Below are 22537 nucleotides of genomic sequence, written 5' to 3'. Positions count from 1 at the left end.
TTCAGCTTAATTATTGCAGCCTCTTTTCAGACTATCATATGTAGCCCCAAACCCCCATCTTCCACTCCTGTGATTATTCTGTATCATAACGCTCTATTTACTTAATTCACAGCACTTAACTATTTACGTTTGTACTTGCTTATTGCTTCACTACTTAGTAACACTGTGACTTCCATTGAAGTGATCAGTGTGACTGCTGTCTCATCTCTAGAGTCTAATATATTTCAAACCCTTAGCACAGTTTCTGGTTCTGAAATTGGTAAACCTTTAAGTAGACTGATAAAAAAAGGGGGGGAGGGCAAATTACCAGTTCAAAAATGAAAGAGAAGATACTACTTGAAATCCCATAGACATTAAAAGGACAATAGGAGAATGTTACAGTGTCATACCAATAAATTTAATAACTTAGATTTCAAGAAATCTTTGCGGCATTTTTTAAAAGGCTAGTTTCTTATTGTTGAGTTGTAAAAGTTCTTTACATATTTTGGACAACAGTCTCTTACTAGGTTTGTATTTTGCGAGTATTTTCTCACAGTCTGTGACTTGGCTTCTCACTCTCTTGGCAGTGTCTTTCTCAGAGAAGGTTTTAATTTTACTGACATCTAGTTCATCTTTCTTTCATGGATCATATTTTTGGTGCTGTCTCCAAATTGGGAAAATTGTTACATTTTCTCAAAATGGTTTAAAAAATCTAAAAATAAATCCACACTGAGATGCAATCATTGATCAGTGAGCTAGACCCTCAGTAATGCAGTGGAGACATGTGAAAAGACCCTGGCATCAGTCCCTGCCCTTCAGAGAGGGGTCCAGACTTGGGCTGCAGAGCCCGTGCTCAGAGCCAGAGGCTGAGCCAGCAGCAGGCAACTCACACACAGCAAAGGAGATCATGTGAGGCCAGGGGACCACTCACTACAGCATCCTCTAAGTGATTGTCTTTGGTACCTTGTTTGAGTTGCCCCATATTTAAAGTGATACATTTCCAACTGTTAAAAATTTCGGGCTCAAGTGTAAGGACAACCAAAAAAAAAAGGTGAATGCTTTAAAGTGTTGGTAAATCTACTTTTTAGAACTTGGAACTATTAAAATCCCTTAAAATAGCAAATATGGAGTAGTATGTGCTTGTGGAAGCACAAGTGTTTATAATAAGTAACATAATTCAATCAAAAATATTTTTCTGTCAAGCACCATAAATTGTTATACTTTTCAACAACATTGACAGGATCTAGAATGTTACCACATTGCTGTTGTCACCATGCTATTCCAGAAAAAATGGCATTTAACCTGATAAGCAGATGGTAGATGGTCCACACTGAGGCTCTGAGACCATATGCACCCTCTATGAACCATAGTGTGCAGATAGGTTTCCTCTAAGTAAAAATCTGGTTTCTATACTGAAGAGCTAATTTATCTAAAATACCTATCTGTTTAGGGCCCTGGCCGGTTGGCTCAGCGGTAGAGCATCAGCCTGGCGTGCGGGGGACCTGGGTTCGATTCCCGGCCAGGGCACATAGGAGAAGCGCCCATTTGCTTCTCCACCCCCCCCCTTCCTCTGTCTCTCTCTTCCCCTCCCGCAGCCAAGGCTCCATTGGAGCAAAGATGGCCTGGGCGCTGGGGATGGCTCCTTGGCCTCTGCCCCAGGCGCTAGAGTGGCTCTGGTTGCCGCAGAGCGACACCCCGGAGGGGCAGAGTGTCGCCCCTGGTGGGCGTGCCGGGTGGATCCCGGTCGGGCGCATGGGGGAGTCTGTCTGACTGTCTCTCCCCGTTTCCAGCTTCAGAAAAATACTATATATATATATATATATATATATATATATATATATATATATATATATATATACAAAAAAATAAAATAAAATACCTATCTGTTTAGAAATATTTCTGAGAGTAATCATTTGAAATTAAGTACTCACTGTTACTTATTAGAGTTTTTATTCTAACATTTTCTTATTTAAACTAAAGATAAATATATTGCCCATATTACAAATAGACAAGAAAACAAACAGTTGGTTTTTTTTATGATTAATGATAAGGACCATGGAGACTACAGAGAGAAAACATGACCTGATTTTTTTTTATAAATAAATTTTTATTTTAATGGGGTGACATCAATAAATCAGGGTGCAGGTATTCAAAGAAAACATTTCCAGGTTATCTTGTCATTTAGTTCTGTTGCATACCCATCACTCAAAGAGAGATCGTCCTCCGTCACCCTCTATCCAGTTTTCTTTGTACCCCTCCCCCTCCCCCCGTAACCACCCCACGCCTGTCCATGTCTCTTCGTCTCGTTTCTATGTCCCACCAATGTATGAAATCCTGCAGTTCTTGTTTTTTTCTGATTCACTTATTACACTCTGCATAATGTTATCAAGATTCCACCATTCTGCTGTAAGTGATCTGATGTCATCCTTTCTTCTAGCTGAATAGTATACCCTGCTGTATATGTGCCCCATCTTCTTTATCCAGTCTTCTATTTTTTTTTACAGTGATTAAAAGCCTTTAAGCAAACTCTTGGCCAATATAGCAAGAATCCATAAAAGAGTAGTGTCCTTAACATGTTCACCAAGTCCAAGTTGGCCCCATCACCATGCCAAATTCCTGAAAAATGCAACCCAACCACAGTTCAGTCTGTTAAGAGCTGTCACAGGGAGTAGGAGTCCAGGAAAAGTCCACATCCAGGAAAAGTCCGCATGGCACTGGAATTGTTGTCACCATTCTATACTTTGCAGCTCATGTCCAAGTCCCAATGACCACTGCTTCTAGCTGGTAATGATTCAGGTAGACTGGAAGGGCCATTTGCAGCATGCGTGGATATGGAGCTTCTGTTCTCCTCTGCCTGGAGAGATGAGACCAGGTTGCTTTTCCCTGGAGCTCTGTGACTGTGGCATGGTAAAGAGAACCTTGGGATACACTAAGCTGGGTGGCAAGGGTAGATTCATAATAGAAGTTGGCAAAAAGGGGGAAAGAGAGCTCTAAATTAGGAGTAGGTCCCGGCCTGAAATATGAGTGGGGCATTGAGGTAGGAGGGATAAAGGAAACACTATATATTAAGCAAAGCAGCAGAAAATAGGACTATCAACACCCACAACAGAGATCTTTGAGGGAAGAATAAAAAACCTGACTATTCAGGCAAGACATAGTTAAGTGGCCCTTGTGCAAATGAGATCAGTTTACCTGCTTCTTAGAAGAAATACCCTAGGCTCATCCACAGTGTCGTAGATGGGGCCGACGCCCCTGGGCACCTTCAGCCTTCCGTGGCTAACCCCAGCATTCTGGGCAAGGTTAGGTCATAGGTGGCTGGAGCAGGATTGGAAGAGACTGAACCCTCCCTTAGAGGAGCGAGGGGGAAGCCTACCTTCCAGTGTCCCTGTTTCCTCACAGCAGAGGCATGTAAGCCTGGCAGGCTTTAGCTCAATGACCTTCCTTTCCACTATTGAAGCAGGACCCAGATGGCATCCTATGAGACCCCTTTGGGGCACTGGAGCCTTTAAGAGTGTATCCTAAAAGCTGGTAGTTCCCCTGATCTCTATTGGGCTTTTTCTGCCTCTAGGTATCTTAAAAGCCATGCTCAGAAGATCTCGCTGAGGGGTTTGAGGATCCCCATCCGCCTATATAAATCTTTTCCATATATCTGGAGCTATTTGGAAAAAGACAAAACAGTGTTATTAGCTGGATCTAATAAAGAAGGTAGTAGTTTGCAGGTGAAAAAGATTTGGTGTCTCCTGTTCATCAGCATTCAAAAGAAATGTAATTTTTTTTTTTTTTTTAAGTAAGAAGCATGATATGGTAGACCTGTAGGAGTTCCAGGATATGACTACCCCCTTTTAAAATTTTTTTTTTTTTTGTATTTTTCTGAAGCTGGAAACAGGGAGAGACAGTCAGACAGACTCCTGCATGCGCCCGACCGGGATCCACCCGGCACACCCACCAGGGGCGACGCTCTGCCCACCAGGGTGCGATGCTCTGCCCCTCCGGGGCATCGCTCTGCCACAACCAGAGCCACTCTAGCACCTGGGGCAGAGGCCAAGGAGCCATCCCCAATGCCCGGGCCATCTTTGCTCCAATGGAGCCTTGGCTGCGGGAGGGGAAGAGAGAGACAGAGAGAAGGAGGGGGAGGGGGGGTGGAGAAGCAAATGGGCGCTTCTCCTATGTGCCCTGGCCGGGAATCGAACCCGGGTCCCCAGCATGCCAGGCCGATGCTCTACCGCTGAGCCAACCGGCCAGGGCAAAATTTTTTTTTTAATTGACCTTAAAATGTTTGTTGAGTACACTTGAGGGGGTTGTGGGAGGGGAGGGGCACAAAGATCATAGCTTTTCAGCATTTGCCATATTCCCCCCTTAATCTATAGACAGGCAGCAAATATTTACTTATGGTGTTTCCACTATAAAGACTGCTGTCTTAGGGACAAATGCTGATGAACTATTTCAGCAGTTCCTCCTTCTTCAAAGACTTATATGTCAACATAGAGCTCCATGTTTCATAGGACATACTCAAGCTCACTCCATGCTCCCTGGAGCTTTAGCACAAAAGAATGCCCTTTTTTTTTCTCTTTTCTTTTTTTTTTTTTGTTTTTTTTTGTTGTTGTTGTTGTATTTTTTCTTTTCTTTATTTATTTTTTGTATTTTTCTGAAGATGGAAATGGGGAGGCAGTCAGATAGACTCCCGCATGCACCTGACCGGGATCCGCCTGGCATGCCTACCAGGGGGGAATGCTCTGCCCATCTGGGGTGTTGCTCTGTTGCAACCAGAGCAATTTTAGCACCTGAGGCAGAGGCCATGGGGCCATCCTTAGTGCCCGGGGTGGCTTTGCTCTGGTGGAGCCTTGGCTGCGGGAGGGGAAGAGAGAGACAGAGAAGAAGAAGAGGGGGAGGGGTGGAGAAGTAGATGGGCACTTCTTCTGTGTGCTCTGACTGGGACTCGAACCCGGGAATCCTGCACACCAGGCCAATGCTCTACCACTGAGCCAATCGGCCAGGGCCTAGGAATGCCCTTGTTGAGCAAGCTACCCAAAAGAAAATTATATGGAGCAACCATGACAGACCGAGCAAGTCAGTCTCATACTATTCATCACCAGAACGCTGCAGCCCGGTGTAAACAGTTTCAACTTTATTGGGAAGCAGCACTGCAGATTGGGAAATCCTGTCCAAGGGGTCCTATACTGCCCCTTCATTTGGAGTTAACCCTCAAGGACCCCTACCAGGACAACTTTGGCAGATGGATGTTACTCATATACCTTCATTTGGCAAACAGTTGTATGTCCACATTACAGTGGATACATATTCCGGATCTATAGTAACTTCTGTCAGCACAGGAGAGGCTGCTAAGCATGTTATAGCTCATTGTCTGTATGCATTGTTCTATTATTGGATTTCCTAAACTGGTTAAACTGAAAATGCTCCTGCATATGGAGCAAAAGCATTTACTGTATTTTGTCATGCTTACAATCTTTAATGACCTGATTATTAATTTGGTTTTATAAATTAATATCTCATTGCTAGTGTCAAAATTTGATTTGATTTCAAGATATATCTTAGCATTTCTACAAGTAAATAAAAGGAAAATGAAAGCTTACATTTTGTGATTTGTTAGAATATTTACTGTACAGTACATCCTCCAAATTATGCCTCCAGCTGTGGTATAGAATGCACTTATTTCTACAAAGGGAAAATCATTTGCTACATAGAGGACTGTAATCAGAATGTATGTTTCTAAAATAAAAGGTATGTCCTTCACAGACATAAAGTAGGATGTTCATAGGGATTATTGTGTCTACATTATGAAATCTAAATAAAAAGACATGCTTATTTATTAAGAACACCAAATTCATAACATTTTATAAATTAAATTTAAAATAAAAGTCACTGGTGAATTTTATTTTATATTTTATAACCTGGAGTTAGAGACAAAATATTCTCAAATACACTGTATAGAGAGTACCTCCTGTGTCATTTATTTTTTAGAAGATGAGAGTAAAGACTACTTGTGATCCTTACTGTTATTGTTGTTTCCTCAAGGGGAGGCTCTTCCACTCACGTGGACACATGAAGACACCAAGGTCAATAAGGAGACAGGCTTTCTGTAAACCAGACTGATGGCTTCAGGTAAACAGTAGTGGAAAGTGACTTGTTTCTTATCTAAATTATCGGCAGAACAATTAAAGGGGCTATAGATGGCAAGCAAAGCTCAAATGACAAGAAAATAGGGGTAGAGACTTAGGATAGTCTCTTCTTGTGAAACCAGACATTAAAAGGTGATTCAGAGACAGTATAATTACTAAATATAAAGAGTTCATAAGCACTAATGCAATTTGTCTGAACACAGAGAATATTTTCATTCATCTATGGAAAGGTGTTTCCCAATTGTTTTCTTCCCAAAATTTGTATCTGACCTTGTATAGGTTTTTTAGTTTTTGCATGTTAAGATAGGAATAGACTTATTTTAAAGTGGTCTACTTAATTTTTTTAACTATCCTATCTCAAATGTAAAATATTTGCATGAAACATATTGCATATGTAGATTTTAAATAACACAATAAAAATAAACCAAATACCCACAAATTCATCATCCAGCTAGAGACTAGAATGTTTCCAAGACAGCTGTTTCCTTTGTTCTTTGTCATCCATGTTTATACACTGCTCATAGAAATTAGAGGATATTTCAAAATGAATATGAAGCAATAAAAAAAGCATTTGATTTTTTTATTAAATAAGAACATCAGGAAAGCAAACAACAAGTCAAACAAAGTTTTTCAATTACGCAAATGAGATGCAAAACCAACTTTTATTTCATTGGTGAAAATGCACTGTACAAAAGGCTGAATGTACTGGAGTATCTGCATGTTCCCTGATCCCTTAATTTTTGTGAGTATGTTTGTATTCATTGCTTTGGAAATTGATACAAATGAAAGAATGCTGAATGTGATTAACCGCAATTTGCTTTTTTGCATGTCACATTGTACTTCAAAGTTTCATCCATGGTGATAGGACATGGATTACTGTTGGAGTCTGTGCATTCACTACAATATAGTGTTTCACTGTGTGGATATGCTGCAATTTATATCCATGCTAATGTTCCTGGACATTTAAAAGGTTTACAGCCTTTATATTTATAAAAAATACTATTGTAAAAAAGAAAGAAAAAAAAAGGAAGGGAGGGAGGGAGGGAGAAAAGGAAGGAAGGAAGGAAGGAAGGAAGGAAGGAAGGAAGGAAGGAAGGAAGGAAGGAAGGAAGGAAGGAAGGAAGGGAGGGAGGGAGGGAGGGAGGGAGGGAGGGAGGGAGGGAGGGAGGGAGGGAGGAAATAAATAAATCTGTTATAAATAACTTTATTTATGCCTTTTGGTATACATATATATATATATACACACACACACACACACAATAGATGTAATATATGCATTGGAATGAACTATAACCATGTAAATAGTCAAGTTTACTAAATAACGCTAAATGTATTTCAAAGAGATTGTATTGATGTAACTCTCAGAATTGGTGTATAAGAACTCCCATTATACCATATCCTTGCCAAAATTTTGTGTTTCCCCCCTTTTTTAAAAAAAATTTTTAAGACTTTATTTATTCATTTTAGAGAGTAGAGAAAGAAGGGGGGAAAGAACAAGAAGCATCAACTCTCGTATGTGCCTTGACCAGGCAAGTTCTGGGTTTTGAACTGGTGATCCCAGTGTTCCAGGTCTACGCTTTATCTACTGTGCCACCATAGGTCAGGCTGTGTTATCCCACTTTTAATTTTTTTTTTCAGTCTGGTGAGCATGAACTGGTATTTCATTAAAATTTTAATTTGTAGTTCCCTGATGACTAATGAGATGGAGTAATTTTTTCTATGTGTATTGGTCATGACTATTTCTTCTTCTATAAAACAAAAGTCTAATTATACCTTTGAACTTTTAAAATTAGAATTACGGACAAAGTATTTCTCTTCCTCTTTTCAATTACTTGGAGTAAATTTTCTACTCTAAAAAAACCCCTCTAGAATATTGAATACTTATGTGTGCAATAGTTAATAAATACTAATGCACTACTCTGTTATAGATGGTTCCAAAGGAAAAAAAAAATCAAAATTCCATGGTAGCAGGTCACTGTCCAAAATCAGCAGGTTACTGTTTAAAATCAGGGCACTAATTAACATTTTCTCAAACCTCCTACCATCTGCCTCAGTCCTACCCAGAAAAGAGTCAAGAGCTGGCTGAGATTGCTACGGAATTCCACCTAGAGATATAAACACAGAGTCAACTCAAAGAAAAACATGTCTGGGCAGGGAAACTGGGTAAGACCTATTTTCATCCAAAACTTAACTTCTGAATCACTGTAGCTTACAATCTTGTCAATAACATTTCGACTCTAATAGAGAGTATGAATTGACTCCTCATGATAGTGCCTGGATTCATGTATTCTGCAACTATTTCTTCAGTACCTACTGCATACCAGAAACTAGATGCCAGCTGTGGAATAAACAATAGAGAGGAGACAAGCTCGGACCCTTTAGGGAGATTCCAGGGTAATGACAAGAATGTAATGTAGAAAATAAACTCTTCTGGTACTAAAAGTTTATATAAACGTCTTTTGCCCATAGAGGCTCAAACAAAAAATTATAGATTTTTAACTAGAGTATTAGTTTTAAGTGAATAGAAGGAGGGGTGTTCAGAGTAGAAGTACATGTAACAGCAGCCCTGTCAGACAAGTATGGATGATTTTGTGTGGATATGGATGGGGTTTAGGACACAGTTTAGCACAGAAAAGATCAGGGCCAAATAGTAGGGTCTGGTGTGGCTCTAGGGATTTTTGGAAATGTTATGTATATTTACATAGAATAACACACACATTGAATCAAACAGGAAGGAGATGACCCATTCAAAAAGGATGAATAAGAGGATTTTAATGAAAGAGTTATTTACAAGTGTGTAGACAGGGCTGAGGAAAGCCAACAAGTGGGTGAAGTACCAGTAGATGAAATGGGGAGCAGGAACAATAGGAAATTATTTCTACCTGAGGTTTGGAAGGTTGCCGATGTCCTGAGAGGGCTGTGGTTGCAGAAGGGGCTACTGTGGCATTCGGTAGACTCAGCCAACCTTCTCCAGCTGGCAAGAAAGGAGCTAGAGGAATGAGACTCTGACCTCAGACTCCTTCCATCCCTGTCACCTCTGGTGTCTCCCATGAACTAAATCCAACCAGATTTGTCCAAGCAGAGTAGCAGGTGTAGATTACGAAGGTCATGGTGACTGCGAGAGTAAGCAGGGCAAAAGGGAAGGGGCGTGTGTGTGTGTGTGTGTGTGTGTGTGTGTGTGCGTGCACGCACACCTCACCTACTGTGCATAACTCTGTACCTTTATGAACTTCATAGGCACTCTCTTTACACTTCATAAAAATCCTGGGAACTAGACATATTTACCACCTTCTTAAAGACAAAGAAACTCAGATAAATTATTCAGGATCACATATCAAGTGAATTGCAAGCTGGGTTTTCAACTCAAGGCTTTTTGACAGCAATACTTCTACTCCAAAGTCTGTTTTCTTCTTTAAACCAAAAGCCAACATCACCCAGGATGGTAAATCACTAGTGGCACAGTTCTAAAACTAAACACATGAAAAGTGGCTTACTATCCCAATTACTATATTCCCCATGTATAAGACGTACCCTTTTTCAAAAAAATTGGAGTCTAAAAAACTGGGTACGTCTTATACAGTTATTGTAGATTTTTTTTACTTGAATTTTCTGCTTTTTCACTCATTGTTGTAGGGTTTTTTTACTTGCATTTCCCGCTTCTTTGTGCTTGTTGTCTTTGCACTCATTGTTGCACACTTGTTACAGGTATATTATGATAGGTTACGTTTTGCCACGTTCTGCCCAGAAATGGCTCAGAAAAGACTTTCGTACAGTGCTGAATTCAAGTTTAAAGTGATCCAGTTTGCAAAAGTAAATGGAAATCATGCTGCTGAATGTAAGTTTGGTCTTCCTCCAACTGAGAAATCAATCCAAGACTGGCTACGGGAAGAAGAAACCCTACTGAAAACGCCACAGCAGAAGAAGGCCATGAGAGACAAGTCAGCAAAATGGCTTGATTTAGAGAGGGAATTGGAGATATGGATTGAAGAGCAAAGGGCAATTGGAAATCCTGTGTTCACAAAGATAGTTCAGCCTGAGGCAAGAAGAATTGCTGATGGAAAAGAAGTTACTGATTTCAAAGGAGAACACAATTATGCTTCATGTTCATGAAATGCAACGGACTAAGCATGTGTACACGCACCAGACTTTCCCAAAAGATGCCTGAAAACTATGAGCTTGAATTTCATCATTTTGTCATTCAATGTTAAAAGACACATCAGTTTGAGCTGGGACAGATTGCAAATATGGACAAAGACCCCTTCAATTTGATGTCCCAAGTAACAGAACTATTGACAAGAAGAGGGGTGAAAACTGTAACTGTGAAGACAAGTGGACATGAAAAGAGCCATTATACAGTTGTTCTAGCTTGTTGTGCTAATAGAACCAAGCTGCCTGCTATGCTGATTTTCAAATGCAAAACAATGCCAAAAGAAGACATTCCTTGAGGAGGAGTGATTGTCCATGTTCATGATAAGAGATGGATAGATCAGGATGGGATGAAGATCCGGTTTGAGAAAGTTTGAAGAAGAAGAACAAGTGGGCTCTTACACAAACCTGCCCTATTGGTGCTTAAATCAGTTCAGGGCACACATAACAAAAAACACAAAGAAGATTGCTGCCGAGCAAAAAACAAAACTTGCCATCATACCTGGAGGCTTGACATCCCAGCTCCAACCACCTGATGTCAGCATTAACAAAGCTGCCATGATAAACAAATGGAACCAATGGGTGAAGTCTGCTGGGGACAATTTGACACCAGCAGGAAGCATGAAGAAACGAACTATAGGAGAAGTTTGTACCTGGGTGAAAAGATCCTGGGACAATTTCAAGATTGAGATCATTGTCAAGTCATTTAATAAGTGTGGACTGACCAGGCGGTGGTGCAGTGGATAAAGCATCAGACTGGGATGTGGAGAAATGTGGCATTTCAAATGCCATAGATGGAACTGAGGATGAGGCAATATATGAACACAGTGATTCGTCATCAGACACAGATGAGGACAAGCTAATGGATGGGAGTTTTGACAGTGATGAGGAGTTGTATGAATTTTATGATGAATAAAACTTGAGTTCAATAACTTTATGTAATACATTTTTTTCAAATTTCGGGCCCCCAAATTAAGGTGTGTCTTATACATGGGGGTATCTTACACATGGGGAAATACGGTATTTATTTAATACTAGCTGTACCTGGCCACGAGTTGCTGTGGCTCAGTCTGGTTAAATGGAGAAGAAGGAAAAGAAAAAGTGCACATTTCTAATATGTTTAATTTCACAAAGCTTGTGGGTATACAATATTTTTTGTTGTTCCATTGTCTGTGCAGATATAGAGATTGTCTGGTTTGCCGACTCTAGAACACGCAACATATAATTGTCCATATGAGAAGCAATCCGTGTCTAGATCTAAACAGCACAATTCCAAAGATTGGCACTGAGCTTTGTTGATGGTGATTGCAAATGCCAATCGAATTGGGAACTGCAATCCCTTAAATGAAATGGCATATCCATTGGAATCATGGGAATGCGATAAATGAGGACATCTTCACCTTTGAAAGGTCCTGTCAAGATTGTTGCTTCTACGACGTTGCTCATTAGTTTTTTTTACTGCAAACCACATGCCATTGCAAAGCTTTGGCTGGTTGATATTTCACAACATGATAATTGGGATGCCAATTTTCAATTGCAGTACGTGCAGTGGCATCCCTGGCAGATCAAGTGAATTCAAAAATTCTGTTGGATAATTAACTGCTTCATCTGCTTCCAAAACAATGTTGACAAACTTGTGTGTGACTGCCTCGCTTTGAATGTTAGACTGAATAATGTTAAGTTTGTAGATGTCTTTGTTCTTGACCGCAAGAATAGCTCATTTACTCAGCCAATCGTGATTCTTATAATTGGTTTGAATATTGGGAGATACTTTTTCAACCAAGTCTTCTTTTGACGTCACTAAATTGCTGAAGTTATGAGGCAATGAAATTCATCCCGAGGTCAGATCAACTGGCACCTTTCCTTTCCCAATTTCCAGCAATTGATGTGTGAATATCTCAGCTGATCGACCATTTTGCAGCTGGACATGCATATTTGTGGTTAATTTTAACATCTTTACATGTCGCCACAGAGTATTTCAGGCAAGCATTTATTTCATCCACTGGTGTCGATCGAGGAATTACAGGTAATGTTTGCCTGAAATCTTCTGCAAGCAATATTAATGCATTCCCAAATGGTGTTTCCATGCAAATCTTGCAATGATCAATCAAGACAAGAGCCTCGAGCAATTTTTTGTGCACCATTGTGCATTCATCCCAAACAATAAGTTTGCATTTCTGCAATACTTTTCCCATGCCGGATGCTTTGGAAATGTTGCATGTGGGAGTTTTAATGAATTGCATATTCAATGGCAATTTCAAAGCGGAATGAGCAGTTCTTCCACTTGGTAGCAATGTTGCAGCTATTCCGAAACACAAAGCTAAAGCTATGTCATTTTGGGATTGAATTGCTGCCAGAATCAATCTAATTAGGAACATTTTACCAGTTCCTCCTGGCATATCTAAGAAGAAGATTTCTCCAACCCCATTACTGACAGTTTGCATTATTTGATTGCAAATGCCTTTTTGCTCAAGCATTAGCTTAGGAATATTTGATTACACATACAACAAAAGATCACCCATGTTGTACTTTTGTTCACGACGCAATTCTACATTGAACGAAGCAGCAGCAGATCAATTCAGTGATGGCATTCCCATTTGATTGAGAACTTTGTTCGCGATTTCTAAGCACAAATTTTCGATCATTATCAATGCTTCGTTGTAGATTTCTGCTGTGAAATCCATGTTCATATTTGAGTTTTCCTTGAGTATTCAACGAAAATATCTTCAGCCATATGCAATTTATATTTCTCCCATAACATTGAAATGGAATCGTAAAATATTCAGTATAGCGTGTGTTGTTTTTACGTCCAACAGATGGCACTGTTTTTCAAAAAAAAGCATGTTTTTACCTGTCACAAGTGTGACATCTATATAATAGTAGGTATAAACATAAAAACACACGCATTTTTTAATGCAACATTGTGTTAAAATTTCAAAGCAATCAGTGAAGAACTTTCAGAGATTTAAGATTTTGAACAAACATTTACATTTTTACTTATATAGACTATCATAATGTTATATTTAATGCATTGAGATGACAAATGAAAACAAATTATGTCTATTCGAAAGGAAATAAAATAAGGGCTATTCCTAATTAATATTAAAGCACTTAAAAATAATTTTTTAAAAGTCAATTGAAACATATTAGAATTAACATAAGTTCAGTAAGGTAGCCATTTACCAATAGCTTTCACATATACTCAGAACACTTAGAAAACACAATGATTTGAAAATCGCTGAAAGAATAGATCCTAAAAGTTCCCATTACTGGGGTGGGAGTTAACACTTTTTTCCTTTTGTTTTTTATGAGATGATAGGTGTTAACTAAATTGTTATCATTTCACAGTATGTGTAAGTCAAGTCATTATGCTATACACATAAAACTTACATAGTACTATATATCAAGTACATCTTAATAAAACTGAAAGAAAATATTTCAGATAAATTTTGCCCATTAATTTCCTTTGAGACTGAACTTGAGAAAAGAAAATGCTATTTATAATATTTATAAAGACATACAGAAGCTAGGAAATTACCTTAAAAAGTATGGAAACTATATGAAACTCTAGTTAAAGTCATCAAAGACAACTAAAATAAATACAAAATATATGCCATGTTCCTGAACAAGAAACTTATAGTTCTAAAAAATTTCCAAAATCATAAGAATTTATTTTTTAATCCATATAAAATTGGCATAAGACTAGACATATCTCAGTGAAAGAATAGTTAGCCAAGTATAAATATATTATAATTATTATATGTGATAAAATTGCAACACAAATCAATAATTATGATTGAAAAGGTACAAGGTTGAATGGTAATATAAATATTTTGACAAAGAACTGAGCACTTCAAAAAAACAGTCCCCTGGCCCTGGCTAGGATGATAAAGCATCATCCTGGCTCACCGAGAATGTGCCTTCTATTCCCAGTCGGAATGCATGGGAAGCAATTTAAGAGTGTACAATTCAATGGAACAACTAAGTGGAACAGTGAGTTGATGTTTCTCTCTCTCTCTCCCTCTTCCTCTCTCTTTCTCAAATCAATGGAAAAATTAAAAATAAAATAATATTAAAAAGAGTTCCCTGAAGATTTCAAGAAATAATAGCTACAGTTTAAGAACTCTTAATGAGCCTGACCAGGTGGTGGCGCAGTGGATAGAGCGTCGGACTGGGATGCGGAAGGACCCAGGTTCGAGACCCCGAGGTCGCCAGCTTGAGCGCGGGCTCATCTGGCTTGAGCAAAGAGCTCACCAGCTTGGACCCAAGGTCGCTGGCTCCAGCAGGGGGTTACTCGGTCTGCTGAAGGCCCACGGTCAAGGCACATGTGAGAAAGCAATCAATGAACAACTAAGAAGTCGCAACGCGCACAACGAGAAACTGATGATTGATGCTTCTCATCTCTCTCCGTTCCTGTCTGTCTGTCCCTGTCTATCTCTGCCTCTGTAAAAAAAAAAAAAAAAAAAAAAAAAAAAAAAGAACTCTTAATGAGATTAATACCCAGGTGAAGCCCAGCAAAAGAGAGAATTGGTGAAGAAAGAAATGTGGGCAGCCTGACCAGGCGGTGGCACAGTGGGTAGAGCATTGGACTGGGATGCAGAGGACCCAAGTTCGAGACCCCGAGGTCACCAGCTTGAGCGTGGGCTCATCTGGTTTGAGCAAAGCTCACTAGCTTGGACCCAAGGTCGCTGGCTCGAGCAAGAGGTTACCTGGTCTGCTGAAGGCCCACGGTCAAGGCACATATGAGAAAGCAATCAATGAACAACTAAAGTCTCACCACGAAAAACTGATGATTGATGCTTCTCATCTCTCTCTGTTCCTGTCTGTCTGTCCCTGTCTATCCCTCTCTCTGACTCTCTCTCTCTCTGTCCCTATAAAAAATAAAAATTAAAAATTAAAATAAAAAAAAAGAAATGTGGGCAAACAAAATACACAAACTGAAAAATTTCTATGAGAAAAAGAAAATTCTAACTTGAAATGCAAAAATGAAATAGTAACTCAAGACAAAAAGTCTCAATTTTAACATTCACATCTATATTGAAATAATGTAGATCTTATTATGGGCTGAATGTTTGTGTCCTTCCAAAATCCTTCTGTTAAAATCCCCAATGTGATGGCATTAAGAGGTGGGGCCTTTGGGAGGTGAGGATGGAATGCTCCTGAATGGGATTAGTGTCCTATAAAAACACCTCAGAGAGGCTCCCACTCGTTTTCCCCATAGACGGGAAAACAGCATCTATGAATGGAAAGAAGGCCCTCCCCAGACATGGAATCTGCTAGCACCTTGTTCTTGGACTCCTCAGCATGCAGAACTCTGAGAAATAAATTTCTGTTGTTTAAGCCACCCCATCTGTGGTATTTTTGTTATACCACTGTATACCATTGGATTGTTATAGCAATTCAAATGGATTAAGACATATCTACACAGTTAAAAAATAATAATTTTTATAAGAAATATTATAATATAGGATATTTGCTTATTTCCAAACAATAGAATGAAGGTATAATGGTATAATCTTTAAAAATACCAGTTAATTTGTGACTGTAACCAAATAGTTGTCTGTGAAACTCAAGTACAAAAATATCGCTGGCAATGTTGTCAATTAATAAACATATGGTAATTAATTAATAACCATTATTTATTCATAAACTACAAGGGAAAAATTGCATATTTTTTTCCTGAAGGAATAAAAAATGAAACGCTTTGCTACTCTGAGCTACTAGGAACCCTTTCTACTTCAACTGTAACAAGCACATAGCAAAGTCACTTGTACAAAAAGCTGTCATGATGTGTAAAATTGTTTAGGAAAAGGAAGACTGACATGTACACATGGGCCTGTAATGGAACAAGGAATATGTGTGGGCCTTTGTGTTTCTAAATTCATTTGGGCTTTACAACAGCAATAATCCCATGAGGTTAACAAATGTACCCATTTCATTGTTAGGTAAATTGAGTGTCAAGAGGTAGAAATCTGACCAAGATTATACAACCAGTAGTTGAAAGAGTTCACTTCAAAACCCAGTTCTCTTCTGATTCCAAGTCCAGGCATTTTACAATATGTTCATCCCTGATGTCACTGTGCTGCCAGGGCTCCTGAGTGCCCAAGATGAGCACTTTTACCTGTCTGTAATATCAACCTACTGCCAATGGGTTTCTACTCTCTGTCCTTCACTAAACTAGTCTCCTAACACAAATAACTCTCTTCTGCCAGTTCCCTTTCTTAGGTGATGATTGCTGTTTCCATCAGAAACCTAAATCGCTTTGTATGCACACTATTCTTTCTTTATTAACTCACATTCCCTTTTAGCTTCAGGTAGAGCCTTTCTTTCCTAGGAGAAGGCCCCTCCCATTTCAGTCTACATTCCCCAACACTCAGTGTTTTTACAGCACTCATGTCAGCACCAAGTGTTCCTCTCATCTGCACAGTGCCTTTAAATAGAGTTTGAGACCGCAACCCCACACGCTCTGTGCCATCCTGCTGGAAGACAGCAGCGTACCAGTCATGCTGCATTTGGGTTTTAAACAGCCTCGGTCTAAAAAGCAAAAACCCTGATGTCCTTATAGGGGACAGTCCCTGAGTTGTCACTGAGCAGTGGCTTTGCCTCACTGCTCTCCAACAACATAATGATCTTCAGACACCTCATTCCCTCAATAAAAACATCTTTAACTGCGGAAAGTAGGAAAAAAAAACAATTGGGCTAAATTTTCTCAGAGGATCTTACTGCTTTTCAAAGCTCATTTATAAATTTATCTCTTCTCCTACCCTGCCCACAACCCCCACAAATGCACAGGCATATCACTTTTTTCCCAGAAATTAGTGATTTATAAAGAAACCAATTATTTTTTCCAAAGCAATCCATAATTGCGTTTTCAAAGCTGATGGTGTTACAGGCAACACAGTCAAATGTGAACACATGAGAGGGTTAGATGATGTGCCCAGCGTTGCCTCATTAGTGGTCAAGTTCAGCAAAGACACTGGTGTTTTCAGGACTGTTCATTGAAACCCACTTATGTCTTTAGAAAAGAAAGAAAATCAAATTCTTTTTTTTTATTATTATTCAGTGAGAGGAGGGGAGACAGAGAGACAGATTCCCCACTTGTGTCTAGACTAAAAACTACAGGGCAAGCCCACGAGCGGGCAATGCTCTGCCCGTCTGGGGCGTTGCTTCATTGCTCAACAACCTAGTTCTTCCTAGTGCCTGAGGCAGAGGCCATGGAGCCATATTCAGTTCCTGGGTATCAACTCACTCCAATTGAGTCATGGCTGCAGGAGGGGGAGAGAGAGAGGAGGAGGAGGAGGAGGTGAGAGGGGGATGGATGGAGAGGCAGATAGGTGCTTCTCCTGTGTGCCCTGACCAGGAATCGAACCCAGGACATCCACACATCCGGTGGACGCTTTACCACTGAGCCAACCAGCCAGTGCAAAAAATCAAATTCTGCATGTCAAATCGAACTCCCTGAAACAGAACATGAGACACAGTCAGTGATCTCTCACTTATACCAACTGCAGACAGCCTCCAACAGGTATTCCCAAATCTCCTCCTAGCACCCACTGCCAACTCTCCACCCATGACCCTCCCGTACTGCCAGGCACACCAAGATGGAAGACCTGTTACAGCCTGAGGACCTTACTTGACCATCCACCACCTGGTCCCTTCCACCTCTGAAACCTCATTTGCACAGCTCTTTTGAACACTTGCACAACAATGACCTCCTTGCTGATTTTTGTTCAATTTGCAGAGCATGTTGCCATCTCTGAGCTCTTGCCTTTGAGTGTCCTCTGCCTGGAGTTCACTTCTCAAAAACATCTGGCTAGTTAACTTTCTTGGCTCTTCAAATTATGCCATCAGTGTCACTTTACAGAGACAACTTCTCTGATCCTTTCCATCACACTCTACCTACCCCTAGTGGTCATTAGGTTTTCTCCCTGGCACTGGTCACTCGCTGGGATAATATGCGCATGCTTATTCTCTCTCTCTTACATGGGGAAAGACAGTGTGAGCTAACCAGCACAGTCCCCTTACCAAGAATAGTGCCAGAAATATATAAACGGTCAAAAGCATGTGATGAATTCATTAATTAAGGCATGAAAAATCAAATCAATCAAAATTATTTAGACATTGCAATTCCAAGTTCGGTTTTAGTTCATAGCTGAATGTTTACTCATGATTCATTCCCCCTCCTTCTGAAACACTTTCTCTTTTGAAATGCCATCCCTTCACCAATGACAGGTACCTTTGGTGAAACTGTCCATCCAAGTGTACTACTGCCCCCTCTGCATTCATCAGAGGAGTGGGCACAAGCCCACAGGATCACAGTCGGACTCCCCATCCCTGAAACTAAAGCAGGAGCCCCAAAGTCCCCAGTCAAAACAGTTTTAGTGGAAAGATTCCACTGTTGTATCTTGAAGAGACTCCAGAGCTGCTCTGTTTCATATAGTCTCCAGCATCAATAATTCTTCCTTTGGGAGCCTACCAATACTCTTCCATAGATTTCCCCTCTCTCTCCCTAACATTTTCCTTTGATTAATGAGTGTCAATTACTGTTGCTCACAATCTAAAATTCTAACTAATATACAGGATAAGCTTTCATTCCATTTCATTGCCTTAGAGTGTATGACCTAACAGAAGTCTCCCACTCTCTTTTTCTTCTACCTCTCTCATCTCTCCCCAGTGTCTGCTCTGCACACACACCCCAATTTCTCAGTGCCCTGGAGTTACTGCCACCCTACCTCTCTGATGATGTCTCCCCAGTGTGCCCTTTTCAATTACTTTAATGTCTGAAACTCATTGATCCTTCCGCCCACCCAGCACTGCTTACTCTGAGCTGCCAAACTGAGGTGCAAGTTAAGAAGTAATCAACATGATTAAGCCAAATCACACCAAGTTATCAGTAAGCAATAGTTTCTTAATTTTGTCAGGCATATTTGCATTTCTTTATAAAGAGGCTAGGGTTACTCAAAATTCATTACTTTTTGTTGAACTTGCAGGCAGAATGACAAAGGGAAGATTTCACCCTGGCTGGTTGACTCAGTGGTAGAGTGTTGCCCTGGCGAGTGGAAGTCCCGGGTTTGATTCCCAGCCAGGGCACACAGGAGAAGCGCCCATCTGCTTTTCCACCCTGCCTTCTCTCCTTCCTCTCTATCTCCCTCTTCCCCTCCTGCAGCCAAGGCTCCATTAGAGCAAAGCTGGCCCGGGCACTGAGGATGGCTCCATGGCCTCTGCCTCAGGTGCTAGATTTGCTCCAATTGCAGTGGAGCAATGCCTCCTGATCAGCATGCCAAGTGGATCCCGATTGGGTGCATGTGGGATTCTGTCTGTCCGCCCCCCTCCACTTCAGAAAAATACTAAAAAAAAAGTGAAGATTTCAGAAAAGTATAAGGTAGCCAGCTTTTACAAGCATGTTGTCACAACACTGAAGTTGCCCATCGATCTGGTCACGGTTCAGTTAGAGATAAACAGAGGGCTACAGACCTAACAACCTAACCATCAGTAAACCGGTTTTAATTGAACTAAGTGTGTGTGTGTGTGTGTGTGTGTGTGTGCATGTGCACACGTGCGCACGCATAGGCCACTCCAAAAATGATTAACAGAATCCCAAAGAGATTTATATTACTAAGTACGGCTAACATACCATAAGAAGACCACTAATTCCCTCTCCCTGAGTTTTGGGATGGGGGCAAAACCAATGATTTGTTTCTAACCAACAGAATCTGGCCAAGGTCAGGTATCTACAGGCACTGGATTAGGTTATGTAGAATTTCATCCTTAGTGGAATGAAAGACTCTTCCTGGTGGCTTTGAAAATGGAAGATTCCATGTCGTAGAAGGTCTGAGAGAGGACCATGCAGCAAGGGTCTGTGGAACCTCTAAGAAACCTCCACTAAGAGCCATAAATAAAGTAGTAACCTCACTCCTAAAACCACATACAACCAAATTCTGCAAACAGCACAGGTAAGCTTGGAAAAGGATCTCATGCTCCAGAAAGAAACACAGCCTGTCAAACCAACACCTTGATTGAAGCCTGGGGACTTGAGCAGAGGATCTGGCCAAAGTTTGCCCAGAGAGATAATAAGTGTGTGCTGTTTTAAGCCACTGAGTTTATGGTAATTTGTTGCACAGCAACACAAAATGAATACCCTAGTCACCAAGGAGACAAGAAGATAAGGAGCACGTTCTGTAGAAGAACAAACATGAATTGCAGATTTAACGCATGCATTGCTCTTTTCCTTCCCAGCTTATCTGTCGTAGTTGCCTCAAAGCAGCAAGGTGAAAACACAGCTTTGAGTGAATATTAAACATCCCATAAAGTGAGCTCCCTTCTCACGAACTCTGCTGTTGGGATTCAGGGGCTGGACCACAATTACAGTACACTTACCTGCAACCACTAACTTTAAAAAAGTAAAAATCCATTCAAAAGAATTTAACTACAAGGAGTCATATATTTTAAATACTTACACTTTCTTTAAGATAGCCAAGAATTCTTCTAACTTCTCCTCAGACTTTTTGGACTCATATAAATTGTGGCCACCCCGTGCTTTTTTTGCATAGACAGCTATGTTGTGAGAGTCAATGTCAGGTTGTTGGGGCTGACTTCCTTCGCCTTCAGGTAGTTTCCTGAACAAGGAAACAGAAAAGTGTACAGTACAGCACATTGCACACAAAATACTGATCTGAACTTCCACTGTATTGTCAGGAGTGAACATGCACCATTCTGAGATAATTTGACATTTTAATAACATATTCTTTTCCAGTGCCTTCATTTTTCAAAATCCTCAAGTAGTGCCGTTACACATGTCATTCTTTGAAGTTTAAAAATTAGCATTCGCAAAATACTTTCTACTTACATAACTTTAGTCTAGGTATTATAACTGTCCTGATTGGAACATCTTTCATAATAAATTAAGTGTATGTAATTTGGGGAAATACTTTAAGTCAATGGTTAACATCCTTATCTTTACAACCAGACACTTGTTTTTCAGTGTTTTTAGCACCAATACCATTAAGTGTTACTTTTGTTTCTAAACTGGTAAATTAGGGACATTATAAAAGTGGCCACCACACTTTATTCTTGTATGTAACAGATGTAAGTCTCCAGAGCATACAAGAGTTGATGACGATTCCCCATTCATTCTCCCAGCTCCAACACCTCTTATGAAGAGGTCACAGAAACCTGGGGTCAAAGACTCGAACAAACAATGTCCATCCTTAAGAAAAAAAAAGTAGATGGGGATTCCAAGATGGCGATAGTGTAGGCAGACATTCTAACTGCTACCTCCCAGGACCCGATAGGATTACAACTTAATTTAAGAACAATCATCTTGAATAACCAACTTTGGACTAAATGAAGAGGAGTCTATAACCAAGAATCACAGAAGCCACACTGAGACTGGTAAGAAGGGCTGAGACATAGAAAGGGCTGCCCCACTCCCAGAAGCGAGTGGCAGAGGGTCCAGAAGGATTCTCACTATGGGGAGGGTCACCCTGAGAGGTGTGAGTGCTCAGCCCCAAGCCTGGAGCCCCAGAGCTGAGCAGAAACACCCAGACAGCATTTGGCAGTGAAAATAACCCAGGTTTCTGTCTGCAAGAAAGAAACAAGAGCTCTAGGAAAGCTCTAGGAAACAGAGCTCTAGGCTCTGCCTTAAAGGGCCTGCGCAGAAAATCTCATTCACAGCTATTTAGGGCTCTGGCAGAGGAGAGCTGAGAGGACTAGAGTTGCATGAAGGGTGTGTAAGTTGGAGGCCCAGGAGAGACACTGTGAGGGATAGCTACTGGAACCCCTATGCTGAGTCATTCCCAATACCACAGTCACCACCTTTCATGGGTAGACCAGTCCCCTCCCTGCAGCATCAGCCTGGGAGAAATCAAGGGCCCTGCCCTCGAGAATCCATCTTGCCCCACCCATGGAGACAGAGCCATTCTGAGAAGTCAGCCAGGAAGCAGGGGGCGCATCAGTGACTGTTTCCTGGCATTGAGGATGGAGCTTTCCCCCACATGCTCCCGAGTCTATGACTGGTGCTTTGGATCCAGGGGAGATTAAGTAGAAACTATCCAGACAGTGGGAAGACCACACCTCTGGGTCTCAGAGGCCACACCCACCAAAATCCTGGGGGCAACACCCTACTAAGGTCTGTTAAAAATATCTGAAAAGCCTGACCAGGTGGTGGCACAGTGGAGAGAATGTTGGACTGGGATGCGGAGGACCCAGGTTCGAGACCCCAAGGTTGCCAGCTTGAGTGTAGATGCCTGCGATCAAGGCACATATGAGAAAGCAAT

General features: G+C 40.7%; 1 protein-coding gene across 1 annotated transcript in view; it reads right to left on the bottom strand.

The window, feature by feature from the left end:
* Window positions 1-22537, bottom strand: part of CNBD1 (cyclic nucleotide binding domain containing 1) — a 261946-nt gene that overhangs the window by 212791 nt on the left and 26618 nt on the right. Inside the window, exon 6 of the mRNA XM_066266437.1 lies at window positions 20720-20878. Coding sequence (XP_066122534.1) covers window positions 20720-20878 — 159 coding nt within the window. The remainder of the gene's footprint in view (window positions 1-20719; window positions 20879-22537) is intronic.

Source organism: Saccopteryx bilineata, chromosome 3 (assembly GCF_036850765.1).
Source record: "Saccopteryx bilineata isolate mSacBil1 chromosome 3, mSacBil1_pri_phased_curated, whole genome shotgun sequence".
NCBI classification, from domain to species: domain Eukaryota; kingdom Metazoa; phylum Chordata; class Mammalia; order Chiroptera; family Emballonuridae; genus Saccopteryx; species Saccopteryx bilineata.
The sequence above is the reverse complement of the archived record's forward strand: the minus strand, read 5'-3'. Positions and strand labels throughout refer to the sequence as shown.